Here is a 17,762-nt window from a genome sequence, read left to right on the forward strand (position 1 = left end):
TTTCAGACACTACATGAATAGAGACTAAGTTTTTTTAAACAGATCAGTTTCACTTCATTCTTGTCTGTGACATGTGGACAGACCAGATGAGCTGCTGGACACTAAGTATTGAAACAGTGAGCGAGGAAACCAGGCTCTGCTGGGTTTAAACCTTGTCTATGTGCTGGTGACCAGTTCACCTTTGTCACACTTTATGTTAGAAAAAGCTCTTAGAAGCGGTTCATTCAGTCGGTTCTGTGAAACACTTGAGCACAGTTTACACTGCATTTAAAAATGAAATCATTCTAGAACCATATTGGACAGAGTGTTGCTGCTGAGCTCTGATGCTCTTTACGTGTTTGTGGGAGGTAATGACTGATCCACAGACAGAATCCATCCAGTTCTATTCAAGCAAAGACAGAGAAAAGTCCCAGAACGCCAGCAGACGAGCTTCCAAGTCAGAGTTCTCTTTAATCTGTGTCCACACATCTGGATTAACTGTCCAGAATAGTTCCAGTCCGATGATATGAAGCTGCGTTGACTTGTCTCCTTTGGCAGAAACAACAGCTGAAAGTTCTTTGTTACAGAAGTTCCTCTGAATCTTGTAAGATGCTTTGCTTTTACTCTTGTGTCCAGTTCATTCCAAACAATGTTCTGGTCTTTTTACGTTTTCAAAAAGAAGCTCTGGTTCTATGTTTTTTTCTGACGTCTTTCTGCCATAAAACATTAACGCCGTCAGGTTCATAGTCCTTTTTTATAGACACCTTTATCTTTCTCTATTTATCTGCTCTCTGCTCTATTCGGTTCCAGTTCAGTGAGCGCTGCAGAGGTCTTAGGCCCCGCCCCCAAAGGCTCTAATTGCTTAAGAACCGTATCTCAGGCCAGTACCAATCTCTGCACCGTTTAATGTACTCAACAATTAGAATCAGAGTCATTGTGAGTCAAGTGACGTCTCTGTGATTTACTGTTAGTTTATGTCAATGTGATCAGACTGGTTGTGGTCCCTGACAGAAGTAGAGCAGCTGGTGCAGCTTCCTCTGCCTCCCACTGTCTGACTGCATCCAGCTGACACTGATATGAACCACAGAAGAAGAGACAATCAGTGGAGGAGCTGCTAATGATGATGAAGGATTTGGTGGCTCAGTGTGTCCTTAAGTAAGACATGTCACACTAGCTTTCTGGGCACCGCACTGTGGTTGCCCACTGCCCCTCTTAGGGGATCGGACTTTTCCATCCCCTGGGTAAAAATGCAAAGAATAATTTCCTCAATGTGGGCTCAATTAAGTTCAATTATTTCAATTTGAATTGATGTGCAGATGAATAATTTGTGTTTCTTCTCCACATGAAGGTAAAAAGTGTGACTCCAGCAGCATGAACGAGTGTGAGGACAGAGAGGAGGGAGCCCCTCCCTCTAAAACCAGTCTGTGTGGGGACCATGAGAACCAGAACAAAGCTCAGAGGTGATGATTCTGTCTCCAAGTCACACACACATCACTGATTTACTGTTACTGCTCATTTAGGACTCAGTGTGTGAGAGTCACTGTAGGTGTTTTCCTATCAGGTCCCATCAGAGACGAGGATCTGCTGAACCTGGACCTGGACCTGGACCTGGACCTGAACCTGGACCCAGCTGTGTGTCCCTCAAGAGCGACCGGTCAAACGAACTTGTTATTAATTTCAAAGATCAACCTGTATCAGAGTCACAGTAAGTTGTTGTCAATTTGAATCATTCTGAACAATCTGATGTAAACTTTCTCTGATGATAAACATGTTTGATCTGGTTGATTTGTGTTTGAAGTGTTGATGTGAAGGAGAAGCTTTCTTCACTCTGATCATTGATCAAATCTCCATCCAGCAGTAGCTAAAGCTCTGATCCTGTAGAGGGTCTCAGGGGCTGCTCCTCTTCTAATGAAGTGCTGACGTCAGAGGAAGCAGCTGATCATCTCTGATCAAATCTGTTTATTGACGTCTCTACATGAAGGTTTTGGTCAAATGCCTTAAAGCTTCTTCACTTGCAGCAGTAAATTGAAGTTACTACTGGAGACTTTAGTTGTGATGTTGTTGCTGTGGAGACGACTGCTTGTCCTCAGTGTCGACACCAGAGCCGACGCCCAACAATAAATGAATGTAGGAAGTAGTTAAATGTTCCTAGTTCAACATATTCCCACTGGCAGCTGCCCAGTACAACCAGTCTGATCCCAGCAGACTCCTTGTTCCAACACTTCAGCCTTGTTCAGTGAAGGAGGCAGAGATATATGTTGTTCAGAGCTGAGACTGAAGCCACTGACTGACAGTAAACCTTCACCACTACAGGGAGTCTCTGACTCACTGCTCACATCCAACATCACTTCATGGACCTTTACCTTGTGTGTGTCTCTGTGTGGACTCATTCTTCATGGTTCCCCCACAGAGTGGACCAGCAGAGCTCAGAGGTTCCCAGTGCTCAGTCTGTCCAGCAGCACCAAACACAGCTGGACTCCATATTTATGGTCTGTACATGTGCAACTACTACTGTTCATCTGTTGTGTTCAATCATCTCCATGCTGCACTTTTTAGACCAGTGGATGTCAGTGTGTCCAACATGGATCTGATGTTTGGCTCCATGGTTTTAGTTGGATCATGTCATTCATATAGTTTCTGTTCCAGCTGCTGGAGGAAAACATTGTCACGTTTGTGAAGAAGGAGCTGAAGAAGATGCAGAAGGTTCTGAGTCCAGATTACCCAGAATGCTTAGAGAGTCAGAGGGAGGAAGAGGAGGAGTTGGAGGATGAGGATGAAGAGCAGAGGAAGAGCAGCAGAGACGCGTTTCTGAAGATCACAGTGAACTTCCTGAGGAGGATGAAGCAGAAGGAGCTGGTTGACTGTCTGCAGAGTAAGAGGATTTATCTCTACATTTAACATCACAGACACAATCACACATTTACTGATGTGTTGGAGGTTAACTTTGTTAAATGTGGAATACAATTATTATTCACATACTGTACAGCAAAGTTCTTACCTTCACTAGTTCTAATGTTTCAGGCTCTTTCATAATTTGTGGTAACACAAAGACTTGAATCAAGGAACCAGACATTTGTTGACACCTCACGCTTTGTCTTCTTTGTGTCTTGTTGGACCCAGATCTGATGGTTCCAATACCAGAGCCACGGCCCATCACATATTACCAGCAGATGCTTCAATCAAACCTCCAAGACCAGTTTCTTTGTGTGAAACCAGGCTGGTCAGAAGTCGACCAACGTCTGGATGACATCTACACAGAGCTGTACATCACAGCTGGGCCGGATTCACACATCAACACACAGCATGAGGTCCAACAGGTTGAGACGACACAGCAGAAGCAAAGATCAGCAGAGGAGCCAGTGAAGCCCAGTGACCTGTTCAAACATCCCCCTGGTAAATACAGACGCATCAGAACAGTGTTGACCAATGGAATCGCTGGGATTGGAAAAACAGTCCTTGTTCACAAGTTTATGTTGGACTGGACCCAACAAAGGTCCAATCAAGACGTGCATCTGATTTTCCCCTTCACCTTCCGTCGGCTGAATCCACTGAAGGGACAGAAGTTTAGTTTGTCAGAGCTCATTCATGAATGTATCCCAGAAAACTGAGTCCATCAGCCTGGAGGCTCTGAATACATCTTTACACATCTACAGTCATCAGGAAACAGCAACTATGACAAGAGCAGCTTCAAACTTCTGTTGTGTTTGATGGACTGGACGAGAGTCGCCTCCAACTGGACTGTAGCACCAGTGAGAAGGAGACGGGTCAACGTGACGTCACAGAGTCCACCTCAGTGGATGAGCTGCTGACAAACCTCATCAGAGGAAAACTACTACGCTCTGCTCGCATCTGGATCACCACACGACCTGCAGCAGCCAATCAGATTCATGGAGGACTTTGTTGAGGTGGTGACGGAGGTCAGAGGGTTCACTGACCCACAGAAGGAGGAGTTCTTCAGGAAGAGATTCACAGATGAGGAGCAGAGCAACACAATCATGTCCCACATCAAGAGGCACGAAGCCTCCACATCATGTGCCACATCCCAGTCTTCTGCTGGATCACTGCTACGGTTCTGGAGGATCTGCTGGAAACCAGAGAGGGAGGAGAGCTGCCCAAGACCCTGACGGAGATGTACGCAGAGTTCCTGGGGTTTCAGATGGATCGGACTAAAGACAAGTACGGACCAGAACAAAGCAGCAACTACATCAAGTCATTGGCTAAACTGGCTTTTAAGCAGCTGCTAAAGGGAAACTTGATCTTCTATGAGGAAGATCTGAAAGAGAGTGGCATCGATGTCAGTGGATCCTCAGTGTGTTCAGGAGTGTTCACAGAGATCTTTAAACAGGAGCGAGGGAGGAAAACCAAGGACAAGATGTTCAGCTTTGTTCATCTGAGCGTTCAGGAGTTTCTGGCTGCTGTTCACATCATGCTCTGTTACACCAACGGGAAGATGGAGGAACTGGAGGAGTTTCTGAAAGACTTCAATGCTGCTCTGGATGATGTCATGAGTGTAACCATGTATGAATCCCTCCACAGTCCAAGTGGCCACCTGGACCTGTTTGTTCGCTTCCTTCATGGCCTCTGTCTGGAGTCCAACCAGAGAATCTTAGGAGGTTTGCTGGGTCACACAGAGAACAGTCCAGAAACCATCCAGAGAATCATCAAGAACAGTGATAGAATCTGTCCAGACAGAAGCATCAACATCTTCCACTGTCTGATGGAGATGAACGACCACTCAGTCCATCAGCAGATCCAAGAGTTCCTGAAGTCAGAGAACAGATCAGAGAAGGAACTCTCCTTGATCCAGTGCTCAGCTCTGGCCTACATGCTGCAGATGTCAGAGGAGGTTCTGGATGAGTTGGACCTGAACAAGTACAACACATCACTGGAGGGACGACGGAGACTGATTCCAGCTGTGAGGAACTGCAGAAAGTTTCAGTAAGTCCAACATTAATGTGATCATTAATATTCTACAGCAACATGAAGCTGAAGCCTCAGTGTTAAAGAGAAACACTTCACACAGAATCTAAAAGTTCACAGAGTGAAAACATCAACTACTGGTTCCTATAAAATGTCTTTGTTGAGGATCAGTTCAAAGCAGCTGTAAAGTTAGTGAACATCAGGATCTTCTGTTTTTCTTTGCTCGATGGAGCTTTAAGTCAAATCCAACAGTACAATCTCTGGGATCTGGTGGAACTAACAGAGCTTCACACTTTGTGATGGATGAGACCAACTGAGCTATAGCTGCTTCAGCATCAACATTCATGAAGTCAGTTTGTGTCACAGACACTTCACATTTATAGACTTTATATTTTGTGTCATCACAGACTTTCTTGGTGTGGACTCACAAAGACTCACTGTGAAGTTGTGGCCTCAGCTCTGAAGTCCGACCCGTCACATCTGACACATCTGGACCTGAGCTTCAACAACCTGCAGGACTCAGTGAAGGTTCTGTGTGCTGGACTGGAGAGTCCTCACTGTCGACTGGAGACTCTGAGGTCAGTGTTTTTCCTGGTTCGTGTCTCAGCAGCAGTTTTTCAGCTCATCACTTTAAACGTCTCCACTTGAATCTAGAATGAAAAGAGACTCATGTCAGAAACCTGCAGGAATGATTGACAGTTTGTTGTGACTCTAAAGTCTATGAAGATCATGAACAGAAGTTTGTGATGTATTTTTCTTTAAATGTGACACAGCAGCAGAGACTCAGAGTAAATCATGTCTCCACATGTTTGAAGGACCTTTAGTGGCGTCTGATTCGTCTCCATCAACAGGCGATGCTTCAACCTGTGTGTGATGCTTCCTGTCAGACAATGATGTCACTTTGTAGAGACACAAGCAGGAAACAGGAGCATGAATATGAGGCTGCAGACATGTTGCTACAGAAGGTTCTAGGTTCCATGTAGAACCAGAGGAGAGAACATCCATCTGACTGGGATCAGTTCTAAAGATGATTCACTTCATCAATAATGGTCAGTTTGGAGTTTGATCCAAACGTTAGTCTGAACATTTTCCATCAGACGACACAGAATAGTTCAGATTTAGAGAGAAGACGATGAATGAAAGGAACCAGATGAAGTCTTTGATCCAACACGTCTGTTTTTCTACTGGTTCCAACAGCAGCTTGTGAATCAGTGCTGACATCAACAGGTGTATGAATGTTGTGCTGACATGTGGATGATGTGTAGAAGCTGAGATCATGACGACACAACAACACAAGCACAAAGTCACTCTGCTCATTTTAGACTAAACATCAGTGATCAGGACAAATCTGACTCATTATTAATGCTTTGATCCACATCTTTGATTCTTTATTCAGATTGAGTTACTGGAGTTTGTTTATCAGTTTAGACAGGAACATTTCAGTAAGGATCATATTGTTGGTTCTGTCTCCATCAAGACCACATGGAACAAACCAAACAATAAATATACAAAGATGTTGTTGAAGAATGTTGAAGAGAGAAAATCATGACGACACCATGAGACACTGAATGGGTTCAACTGACTCTATATTTTCTACTGTTTCACCTTTGATTCTTTATTCAGATTGAGGAGCTGCAGTTTGTCAGAGATCAGCTGTAATTCTCTGGTCTCAGCTCTGAAGTCCAACCCGTCACATCTGACACAACTGGACCTGAGCTACAACTACCTGCAGGATTCAGGAGTGAAGCATCTGTGTGGTTTTCTGGAGAGTCGTCACTGTCGACTGGAGACTCTGAGGTCAGACTCCATGTTTTAGTTCTGTGTGAGTTTAATGCAGAACTGTAGCAGGTTCTTAATGAGGTCAAATCACCTTCAGGACTGATCACATTCAACGGTTAAGTAATTGAAAGGAGGGAGTCAACAAAGTCATTAAGTGCTGACGATGGTTTAAAAGAGAGAATGTGATTTAAATGTTTGATGTTTGACTGTGACTCTTAGAACTGACTGAGACTAAATGATGACACTTGTATAAAGCAGCTACTGAGAATCTGCTTGGAGCAAATAGAAGCAGGAGAGAATCAGCAGCAGCTTCAGAACAGGACACAGAACTAAATAGTTGAGTGAAGCTCATTAATGATCATCAAACACCACAGACAGTGGATGATGTTTGATTGGAGGAGGAGCAGAGAAGAGGAGTGGAGTGGAGAAGGTCAAAGGTCACTGGCAGCTTGGATCCTATGGAGACACTTTGGTCCTAAAGCATGTGTGGAGTCAGTGTCTCTGTTCTCTGTGGTGACGAAGCCTGAAGTTCACCATGAGACACTGAATGTTGCTACAAACTCCCCCCGTGGGTTCTGACCCGGTGGGTCTTAACAGGGTTCTGGGGACAGAGAGGAGATGCTGTGGAGTGATGAACGTTGCTCTTCGCCCGCACCGATGGGGAATTACTGCTGTCAATGAGCTCAGCCACCACAGCCACTACTGAGTGGGGAGTGTCGCACTACGGCCAACGTGCACACGGCTACAACTACTAAACGCTCTGTTTAGAACCCTGAACGTTCCCCTGGAACCACAGACCAGGTCAATGGGTAACATGGAGGGTAAGAAGTAAAAGTTAACAAAATGATTTATTAAACAGGCACAAACAAACTCAGCGCTTGATGGATTAAGCTTCCATAGTACCATTTTAACTCCATTGTCCTCTGCTGGGTTATATTAACAGGTTTTAACCTGGACTTTTCTGCTTGTTACTTGCACAACTAGTCGGGGTGTTTCGACCGACGTTTGTTGTGACTAACATCCGAAATCATCTGTGAACAGCTGCTTTTGTTACACAAATAGAGCCATCACAGGCTCCGCACAGTGGGGAGGAAGGCATGCTGAACCTGTGCCTTATATGCCATCTTATGGAGAGATCCACAGAGATACGTTTTTTTCTTTTGTACAACAGATTTTTCTTCATAAAAACACTATCCAAAAAACATTTTACACATATGCAAAAAATGAAAGGGGTGTGACAGTTTTGTCAGGCTTTTCTTGATTTCGTGTAAAAATCTAATGAAACACTTTCAGATCTTTCTAAAACTTCTAGATATCTCTAAAACAAAGTTTAGATCTTGAAATAAAATCCAAAGTAACAAATTTGCTGCATGTGTCACAGATCAAAGGAGTAAGTTGTGATGCATTTCCACAGTAAGGGGTGTCACTACATGAAGTCAGAACTCAAAGTTTTTTACACATAAAGTCAGAACTCAAAGTTCTTCATTATATAAAATCAAAAACAAAGTTTTTTACACAGAGTCAGAACTCAGTTTTTTAATGCATAAAGTCAGAACTAAAAGTTTTTCTTTACATAAAATCAAAGCGGTCTGAGGCCAGTACAACCAACCAGTACAACCAGATAAGATGCTCTTATCTGACCATTCACACGGTCACAAATCGTAGTGGAATTCGTAGTGGAAAGATGCAAATTTGATTTTCCCCTTCAAATGCAGGGCCTCTTATGGCTTATAACGATTCTGAGGTATCTGCAAAATTTCTCTCAGTTTTTCTGTACCTGATACTTTTACCAATTGAAAAAAGGAATAGTCAAATCGATAAAATGCTGTTTTTCGTATAGCTTTTCACCTTTTAATTTTGTGCTTTCTTTGTAGGTTGAATGTTAAATACTGTCAGCATCATATCATCCTCTATTTGAACACATAAATCAAGGAACAATTCCAGGCACAGCAAAGAATAACAGCTCTTTAAAGGCACTTTGAAAAGGGTGTTGTTAAGATCAACCCAGACAAAACATTTGACAGATAACACACTATTTGTTTAATTTGTAGCAAGTGTTTTATTGAACGGAATAGTAGTAGTCCTTGTGAATACAGAAATAAGAGAAAAACCAAATCAGAAGTTTTGTACTTTTTTTTAAAATTTAGAATGTTTTTACTTGCAGAGCTGACAAATGAACTTTTTCAGTGGTCTCTTTGCACAGGTGTTGTGGTATCACCGTGGACAGCTGTCACAGCCAATCTGTAGAGGCAAAGATTCAAGTGTAACATCAAAGTTATTTTCTAACACAAATTTATTGCTCACATGTTTGGTAGAATTTAGCAATAGTATCAGGTATCAGCTGTCAGTTCAAAAACCACATTTGTGTCTCAATGTGTGTTCATTTTGGAGAAGGATAACTACCTACCCAGTTAGTGTCACCTGCCTGCTCCCCATAGATGTGGCACAGGTTAGCCAGGTCCTCTATATGAAGTTAACAATATTACGCTACACTAACTGACTATTGTTGTTGAGTAATGTAAAAACAAAAACATGCATTAAATGTGCTAATATGAACAAGAAGAGCTCCATGGACTCGAAATTAGGCAAAACTAAGCTTCTTGTGATAACATATTGGCATGAATCACTTTTTGGCAATGTGGAAACAGCATCTTACTGGTTGTACTGGCCTCAGACAGGTACAGATGGTGGTCAAGTGAGCTGGATGGTCATTAAATCTGTTAATATAACCCAGCAGAGCTCAATGAACTTAAAATAAAGGAGAAAGAAGCTTTCATTAAACATATATTGATAAGATCAGATGGACTGGATGCGTATTAAATCTGTAAATATAACAAAGCAGAGCTCAGTCTACCTAAAATAAGGCAGAATTAAGCTTCTGACCAAAACCTTTGCCTCTAATAATCACGGGAAAACATGAAAGCATCTTACTGGTTTAACTGGTCCCATACAGGAAGTTAAAAGTGGTGAAACAACTCGATGGTCACCCGTGCAGTTTCAATCAGACACAAAATGTGAAGAACAAACATGTTGCAGCAACATTGGGTCGTAAAGCTGAGTCCTAGCGTCATGTCATACATTGAGTTAAACAGTCACGATCTAGGATCGCTGAAAAGAGAATTACGATGATTATTTCCGTCGTTTACACAAAATCTAAAAGACGTGACGTTACTACGTCTACTAGAAAACGTGTAGCGGATAATATTTACAAGTTATGGCCGTTTGAAACCGAAATAAGCAGCTGTAGTCTTACACAAACCGAGCTAAACGCCTTAACGAGTCACTTTTTGGCACGACACCTGTCACACCGATGCGTCGGCGCATGTGTCGAGCTCATAGAGCGAAACCCCGTGTCGGGTGCGCGTATCAAGTCAACTGTCCAAAGTCAACCGATACAGTTCCTGTATCAGTCACTGTCTGACGCACCAAACTGTGTTTATAAGGAAGCGCATGTGTCGGGCTGCATCTGCCAAAAGGAATCCATGAGCGTTTGTCGTTCATCGTCAAAGTCATCTATAATTCATCTCATATTGGTAAATAATGTTTTATTTTATTTTAAGTGAAAGTGTATTAATAAAATAATTAATTATTAAAAAAAAGTTTTCACTGCATCTATCTAAATTCAGATTAATTTCAAAGTGACTCTTAGTTTACTAATCATATTATTTTATGCAGATTCGACAGAACTTTCCTATTTAAATCAAACCACCTTACAATGTATTGACCCCAGCAACACTTCTAGAGCCCAGATTTAAATCACTCTGGTTCCGCAGTTCCTCTAACTGCAATGAGGCCGTCAGTAGACTGCGGGCAGACTGTGCGTCTGTAGTTGGACGATAACATCCGAAGCGGGTGGTTGGACGCACAAATGATCCCCAGCCGGAACCGTCTTTACAGCAGCGGTGTGCACCCACTTCAGCAATATTTATAAATTTTATAAATGCATATTTGAATGCATTTTCAAATAAAATGTCCAAATAGCATATTGATTGTCAATTGCAAAATGCATTGCCTTTTGAATAAAGACTACAAAAAAACATGACGAAACGAAATGCAATTTATATTTATTTATAAGTTTCTATTTAAACTTTTAATTAATAAAACTGGGAATTGAATTGCCACTTTTATTATTGAATTGCCAAATACAAAATGCATTTTCAAATTGAACGACAATATTGCATATTGAATTGCCAATTGACAAATATATTGTGAATTGGATTTTGAGTCTGAAAAACTTCTATAGTGCAGAGATACCTGGCCAGGTCCCAGGATTCTATGAGATACAACCAAAAGACAACCTCTTCCTTTCCTTATAATGTCTCTGCACACCAGCCTGATTTGTGTCATGTGAACGGGTCTTTTCTACAGCTGGAGAAGTTGTATCAAAAAAGCTCAGCAGACTCGATTTTAAAATGTTGGAAAAACATTTTTTTAATAATAACTGTAATAATTTATAAAAAAAAGCATCCTCATTCTCATGTTCACTTAGATTTTTCACGTTATGATACATCAACTGTATCTAAAAATATCAATTTTAAATTCAAATGAAGATATGAAATAATACTATAAAAATGACTTAAATTATATTATTGTATGTACTAGGTCATCAGTCAGTGTCAGCTGAGTCTGTCAACTTGGTTGACTGTGGGGATTTTTTAGGTCCAGCAGGTGTCAGTATTCAATGACACAGTATCGTTACAGTTTTGCAATGTGTTGAAACGCTTCATGACGCCTCATCTACCCATCACTATTTAGTAAATATGCTCCTTTACAATGGGCAACCAAGTCCTAAACAGGTGATTCAAATCCTTCAGATCTGGCAACACACAGGAAATGATCTCAACAGAAGGGAGGAAACAAAACAAAACGAGTGTGACACGAAGGGGCAGTTGTTACAATTGGTTTTAACTAACTGTGTTTTCTACTGTTTCATCTATGAATCTTTATTCAGACTGAGTGGCTGCAGGTTGTCAGAGATCAGCTGTGATTCTCTGGTCTCAGCTCTGAAGTCCAACCCGTCACATCTGACACAACTGGACCTGAGTAGAAACAACCTTCAGGATTCAGGAGTGAAGCGTCTGTGTGGTTTTCTGGAGAGACGTTACTGTCGACTGGAGACTCTGAGGTCAGACTCCATGTTTTAATTCTGTGTGTCATTCATTTTCTGTATGTTTCTATAAACATGTCACGTGTCCAGAACCTGAGTCGGACTCAAAAGGATCTTTAGTAGAAGCTCACATAAATGTGTCAGTACAACATGAGTGAGTCCAGATGGAGCCAGTGGTGGAGCTGCAGAGTTGAAGATGTGAAGTCACGGCGTCTGAGCTGAAGCAGCAGCGTGTTTGTCATTAATGTTAATGAGTCTTTATTACTGTTTTAACCTGCATCCTGTTGGTTCTGATGTTTGGACCTTCTCGGTTCAAAACCTTTACTGTACTTTCTGAAGCATCTACAGCTCCAAACACACGATGAGACACTGAATGGTTTAAACTTTTTCTACTGTTTCATCTTTGATTGTTTTTTCAGATTGAATCGCTGCAGTTTGTCAGAGATCAGCTGTGATTCTCTGGTCTCAGCTCTGAAGTCCAACCCGTCACATCTGACACAACTGGACCTGAGCTACAACAAGCTGCAGGATTCAGGAGTGAAGCGTCTGTGTGGTTTTCTGGAGAGTCGTCACTGTCGACTGGAGACTCTGAGGTCAGTTCACTGACTGTTACTGTTCTAGGTTCTAGGTTCTGACTGTGGTTCTGCTTCAGGGAAACAGCAGGTTTCACTTCTGAGAGTTAGTGGTTTGGTTTTTGTTCACTTACTGTATAGTTTAATCACTTTGGTTCTACTTAATGAGCATTAAAACACAAACAACAATATAAAACAATATTCTTTAAATGTTGAACCCACATTGTTTCTTAGGGATAAAAATCTTTCGGTTCTTTCATAACAGACTAATTAAACAACCAGAACTGGTCCAAGTCTAAAAGTCCAGTCGTGGTTTTCACAGTGGTTCATCTGCATCTCTGCATCCTGTCCTGTTTGGGTCTGTATGGTTCTGGAGCTGATCCCAGCTGTCACTCAGCAGGAGGCAGGGTCCAGTCTGGACAGGTCATTTAGTCCATCACAGGTCCAACACACAGAGACAGACAATCAGACCTATGGAAGCTCAGAGTCAGGAGCTAAGCAGCAGAACTTCAGGTCTTTGGACTGTGGCAGGAAGCTGCAGAACCAGAACAGAACCCACACAGACACAGGGAGAACATGAGGAGCTGTGGTAGAAATTTCCCATAAAGAGATGAGAGAGTTGTCTTTTGTGTGATTTATTATAAAAATAAAGGAAAATAAAAATATCAACGGATAAAGGAAAATAAAAATAATGGGGAAAGCAAATAAAAAGCATGGATGTTGATCGTGCACATCAACCAATCAGACTGCATGAACCATCTTATCCCTGTCGCTGTGTGTGACGAGATGTTTACATTCTCACACCTGCAATACTGGCGTCTGACTATCAGAGAGGAAGGAGCACCAAGTCATACATATATATATATATATATATATATATATATATATATATATATATATATATATATATATATATATATATATATATATATGGGTACGAAGCCCCAATGAGCACAGATACGCTGAGCGAGGCAGCAACTGACCTGAAAGATAAGATCATGGCGAGATTGAACAGGCAACCCCGAACCCCACTACAACGGCTAAGTGAAGTACCATCAGAAAGTCTCATGGAAGATGTGAATGCAGCATTGAGAGCGATCCCTACCACAACAATCACGGAAACCAATGAGCTGGTATACGCCTCAGCATCAGTGATCCTAGAGGTGCTTGGCTATAAGAGCAACCATGGGAGCCATGAGAAACAATACAAAGCTAGCAAAAGATAGCAAAAATCAAGGCAGCTCGGAGGGAAGTGAGCCAAATGACAGAGGCCCAGAGAGGTGCAATGAAAAGACCGATGCCCAAGAGGTACAGCCAGATGACCATACCTGAAGCACTCGAAACTGCCAAGCAAAGGCTACAAGCCTTGGCCAGCCGCCTAAAGAGATACACCAGAGACAACGAAGCCAGACGAATAAACCGGCTGTTCGCAACACAACCTGCGAAAGTGTACTCTCAATGGCAGGGTAATAACAACAGAGCAGACCCACCAAGGCTGGAAACTGAACAGTACTGGAAGGGGACGGAAAGGGAGGCATCACACAACAGTGATGCACAGTGGCTGGTGGATCTGAGGGAAGACCACAGCAACCCTGTTCTCCCTGAACAGAATCCAGTGACTATCACATCCAACAAAGAGTCTCAGGTATGAAAAACTGGACAGCACCTGGCCCTGACATGATCCACGCCTACTGGCGTATAATAGATAATATATATATAGATATATATATATATATATATATAAGATATATATATATATAATATATATATATATATATATATATATAATATATAGATATATATATATATAATATATAATATATATATATATATAAACATACAATAATTTTACAGATAAAGTCAGTACTTAAGTGTGGCCCATTCCCCCATATACTCTAGCCACTTCTAGAAAAGTAGAAATGTGTTCCACGTGTTGTAAATTAATCTGTTCAGCCACAGAACGAGTGAAGCTGCTTCTTTCAAGCAATGGAATTGGCCACGTTGGAGTTCTGACTCTTACTGTAAAAATCATTGTATGTTTCACTGTGGAAAAAAAAACAGACATAAAAGTAAAAAAAACGTTCCAGGTCTGTCAAAAGGCAGCACAGAATCTTGGACAACAAAATGGAGGGCACATATTCAATGCATAAAAATGAAGGTGCTCGGCCATTATTAATGCTTTGATCCACATCTTTGACTCTTTATTCAGATTGATTGGCTGCAGTTTGTCAGAGATCAGCTGTGATTCTCTGGTCTCAGCTCTGAAGTCCAACCCGTCACATTTAATACAACTGGACCTGAGAGAGAACAACCTGCAGGATTCATCAGTGAAGGCTCTTCGTGACCTGGTGCAGAGTCCAGACTGTGGACTGCAGACTCTGAGGTCAGTAGAGGTTGGAGTCAGTCTGTGCTGCTTTCAGCAGTATTGGACTAAACTCAGTTAGTGTCACAGCAGAGATCCAGTGTTTCCTGTAAAGCTCCAGTCACTCATCAAAGTGTCGTAGCATCAACACTAACTACTGATCAGGTTCATGTGTGTCACAGCTCTGAGATCAGTCTGGCTGATAGAACCATGGTTCCATGTAGTAACCATGTGGTGCTGGTCCAGAGCAGAACCTCTGCTGAAGTCCAGTCATCACATCTGTGTCTGTGTCCTTCTGTCATTAGTTGCTCCAAAGCTTCTCATGTTTCTGTGTCAGCTGATGTTTCAAAGCAGAGAAGATGTTGGTCACCACACAGCGACTCTGTCTGTGATGGACCAACAGGAAGTCGTCTCTAAAGCCATGACTCAGCAGTTTGTTTCACTGTGGACTGGGGTGAAATGTGCAGAGTCAGCAGACTTGATGCTTCAGTCCAAGACGTTAAGATGAGCTGAAAGGAAGCTGCTCCACTGGTGCTGTGAACACGACTGAAGTCCTGCTGCTCTTTGTCCTGGATGTGACAGATGATGAAGGGAGTCTCTGTAGACACTCACTGATCTGCTCTCTGCTCTCATTCTCTCTGCAGCTGGAGATGATCCAGATGTAGAAGCAGCAGCAGTGTGTGTGTGGAGGTTCTGACTGGTCCATGTTACTGGGAGCAGAGCTTCATCCACAACTGACTGACGGTGGAACCAGAACCAGTAGACACGACTCTCAGTGTGAACTGATCTGAGACCAGCTGCTCTGTGTCCAGTCCATCAGGATCATGGGGGAAATAAAGTGTGTGGTGCAGTAGTTAGATATCGGGGACAGTGTTGGCTGTAATTCTTATTGTTAAAAAAAAACCTCATGTATTTTTATGTATAATTTACTACCTCATTTGAATGTTTGTATAAACAGTGTTTTCACACATTTATGCTCTAGTGTTGTAATAAGTAGACGTTCTGGTCACAGACAGATTGTTTATAAAGCATCTTTCCTGTATAACCTGTGTCCTCGTTGCTGCTGTTTTATGTTTTAATTCTCAAACAACAGTTTGAGACAGACACGAAAACAAAAACATAGAAGTCATTGAATGACTTTAGATGACCTAAATGAAAATAAATGACCAGAATGAATGAAAAGCTGCTGGCTTTGTTGACGTCACAGTGGTGACTCCATGTTAATTCAAAGTTGTTTTTTGCAAATGGCTGCAAAAGTCCTAGAACTGAATAATCTGCAGAGGTCTGCAAGAGGCCAAGTGCAGTGCAGCTCGTGGAGAAATATAGAAACAGGACCTTTTATTCCTGACAGACGCAAATTAATGGAAAACACAACATCTAGTGTGACACTTGATTTAATCTGTTTTCATTGACATGATGTGGTGGAAATTTTCCATAAAGAAGCAGATGAGAGAGTTGTCCTTTTGTGCGATTTATTTTAAAAAGAAAATAAAAATAATGGGGAAAGCAAATAAAAAGCATGGATGTTGATCGTGCACATCAACAAACCAAAAACCAGCTGGGAGATCAGTGCACACACCACGAAGGTGTGATGCAAAGAGCCCACGATGCTCAAGTTGTCTCTGCCTTTTAACCCCTTTCTCTGTCCGACTAAGGTGGAATGTCTTTCTAACCCAATCAAATTACATGCACCATCTCCTCCCTGTCACAGTGTGTGTGAAGATATTTACTTTCTCACACCTGCATCGCTGACGTCCAACTATCTGTGAGAAAGGAGCACCAAGTCTCAACAGACAGAGACACAACTCCCCGACCTTGGGTTTGGGAGCTAGAGTTGAGAGTCTATCAGGCAGAGACGACCATTGAACAATGTAGGTGAAATGTCAAATGCATACAGTAAGACAAAACATAAGATATTAATAGCAGAACATAAGTCATAAATCATATAATAACTGCATAGAAATAAGGAAGAGACATTTTTTGCCATAATACTCCCCCCTTTTGATTACACATTAATCAACCACTAAGAAAATTGTCAACATCACATTCTGTAATAATAAAAGATCCTTGCAAATGAAACAATAAGGGTATTAACTCTGTAATGGAGGTGGTCTCCATTACTAATGGAACCTTTCAGCGCCTCAATTTGTTAAATAACACAACCCATAACCATACTTTAAAGTAATTTTATTTTACAGGTTAAATAACTCAAATGGTCATTGATTGACTCACCTCATGTGCTCCAGTTGGTTTGGTAAAGAGAGTGACCTCACAACCAAGCGCCATTTTGAAGGCTCTGGCCTCAACTACTGATTAATGAGAGTAGGGGAGTTTGTAGTGGGTTCGGTATTTATCCTCTGAAAAATGAAAATAAAACAAAAGCATGTAGTGTGTGTCATTAGAATGTGGAGGTACCCAGTTCACTGTTTGCTGCACATGACGGGCAGAATAATAAAAAATTATAAATTATGCAAAGTAGGTAAATACGTCACATGGGGTCGGAAGTCGTTCACCAGTCTCCACCTCGTTGACATCTGTTCACAAAGGGACCACGTCCTGTCATCTGTCTCCATCATGTTTTCACAGAGGGACGTGTGTAACTGTAGAATAAAAATCAAAAATCTTTTTGTTCGTTAGTAAGAGAAATCGCAAGCGCAGACCTGTGTTCATCCCAAAAGAGGGAAGTTGAGGTCAGTTTGTGTGTGTGTGTGTGAAATCATAAACAAGCTGTGATGCAGCCTGTGTGAGGGCCTCAGTTACAGCCCCCCCTCAGCAGCCACTGATAAGAGCACAGCTGAGCTGAAGTTAACACCAACAAAAGAGGGATTATTTAGAATGTCTGTAGACGTAACCTGCACTCCGTCTGGAGTGGAAATCAATCAAATACCTAAACTACACATGAGATCTCTTCCTAAAAATTAACTGGGCATAAATTTGAAAGCAAAAATAAATCTCAAGGTGTCTTGCTGTCAGATGTTGCACAAGACAGTGAAAGAATTAGTTTTTCTTTAATAGTCTGGTACGTACAGTAATTATTATTACT

General features: G+C 41.8%; 3 protein-coding genes across 5 annotated transcripts in view; 2 read left to right on the forward strand and 1 right to left on the reverse strand.

Annotated features, from left to right (window-relative positions):
* The window catches only part of LOC129603764 (NACHT, LRR and PYD domains-containing protein 12-like), a 155,648-nt gene extending 139,884 nt beyond the window's left edge, over nucleotides 1-15,764 (forward strand). The window contains exons 2-6 of the mRNA XM_055506741.1: nucleotides 5,307-5,477; nucleotides 11,630-11,803; nucleotides 12,205-12,378; nucleotides 14,567-14,740; nucleotides 15,364-15,764. Of these exons, the coding sequence (XP_055362716.1) occupies nucleotides 5,307-5,477; nucleotides 11,630-11,803; nucleotides 12,205-12,378; nucleotides 14,567-14,740; nucleotides 15,364-15,373 (703 nt within the window). The 3' untranslated portion in view covers nucleotides 15,374-15,764. The remainder of the gene's footprint in view (nucleotides 1-5,306; nucleotides 5,478-11,629; nucleotides 11,804-12,204; nucleotides 12,379-14,566; nucleotides 14,741-15,363) is intronic.
* LOC129603748 (uncharacterized) overlaps nucleotides 1-17,762 on the reverse strand; it is a 151,362-nt gene that overhangs the window by 52,911 nt on the left and 80,689 nt on the right. The gene's annotated exons all lie outside the window — the stretch shown is intronic.
* The window catches only part of LOC121202064 (NACHT, LRR and PYD domains-containing protein 12-like), a 290,159-nt gene that overhangs the window by 36,842 nt on the left and 235,555 nt on the right, over nucleotides 1-17,762 (forward strand). The window lies entirely within an intron of this gene.

Source organism: Betta splendens, unplaced genomic scaffold, assembly GCF_900634795.4.
Source record: "Betta splendens unplaced genomic scaffold, fBetSpl5.4 scaffold_29, whole genome shotgun sequence".
NCBI lineage: Eukaryota > Metazoa > Chordata > Actinopteri > Anabantiformes > Osphronemidae > Betta > Betta splendens.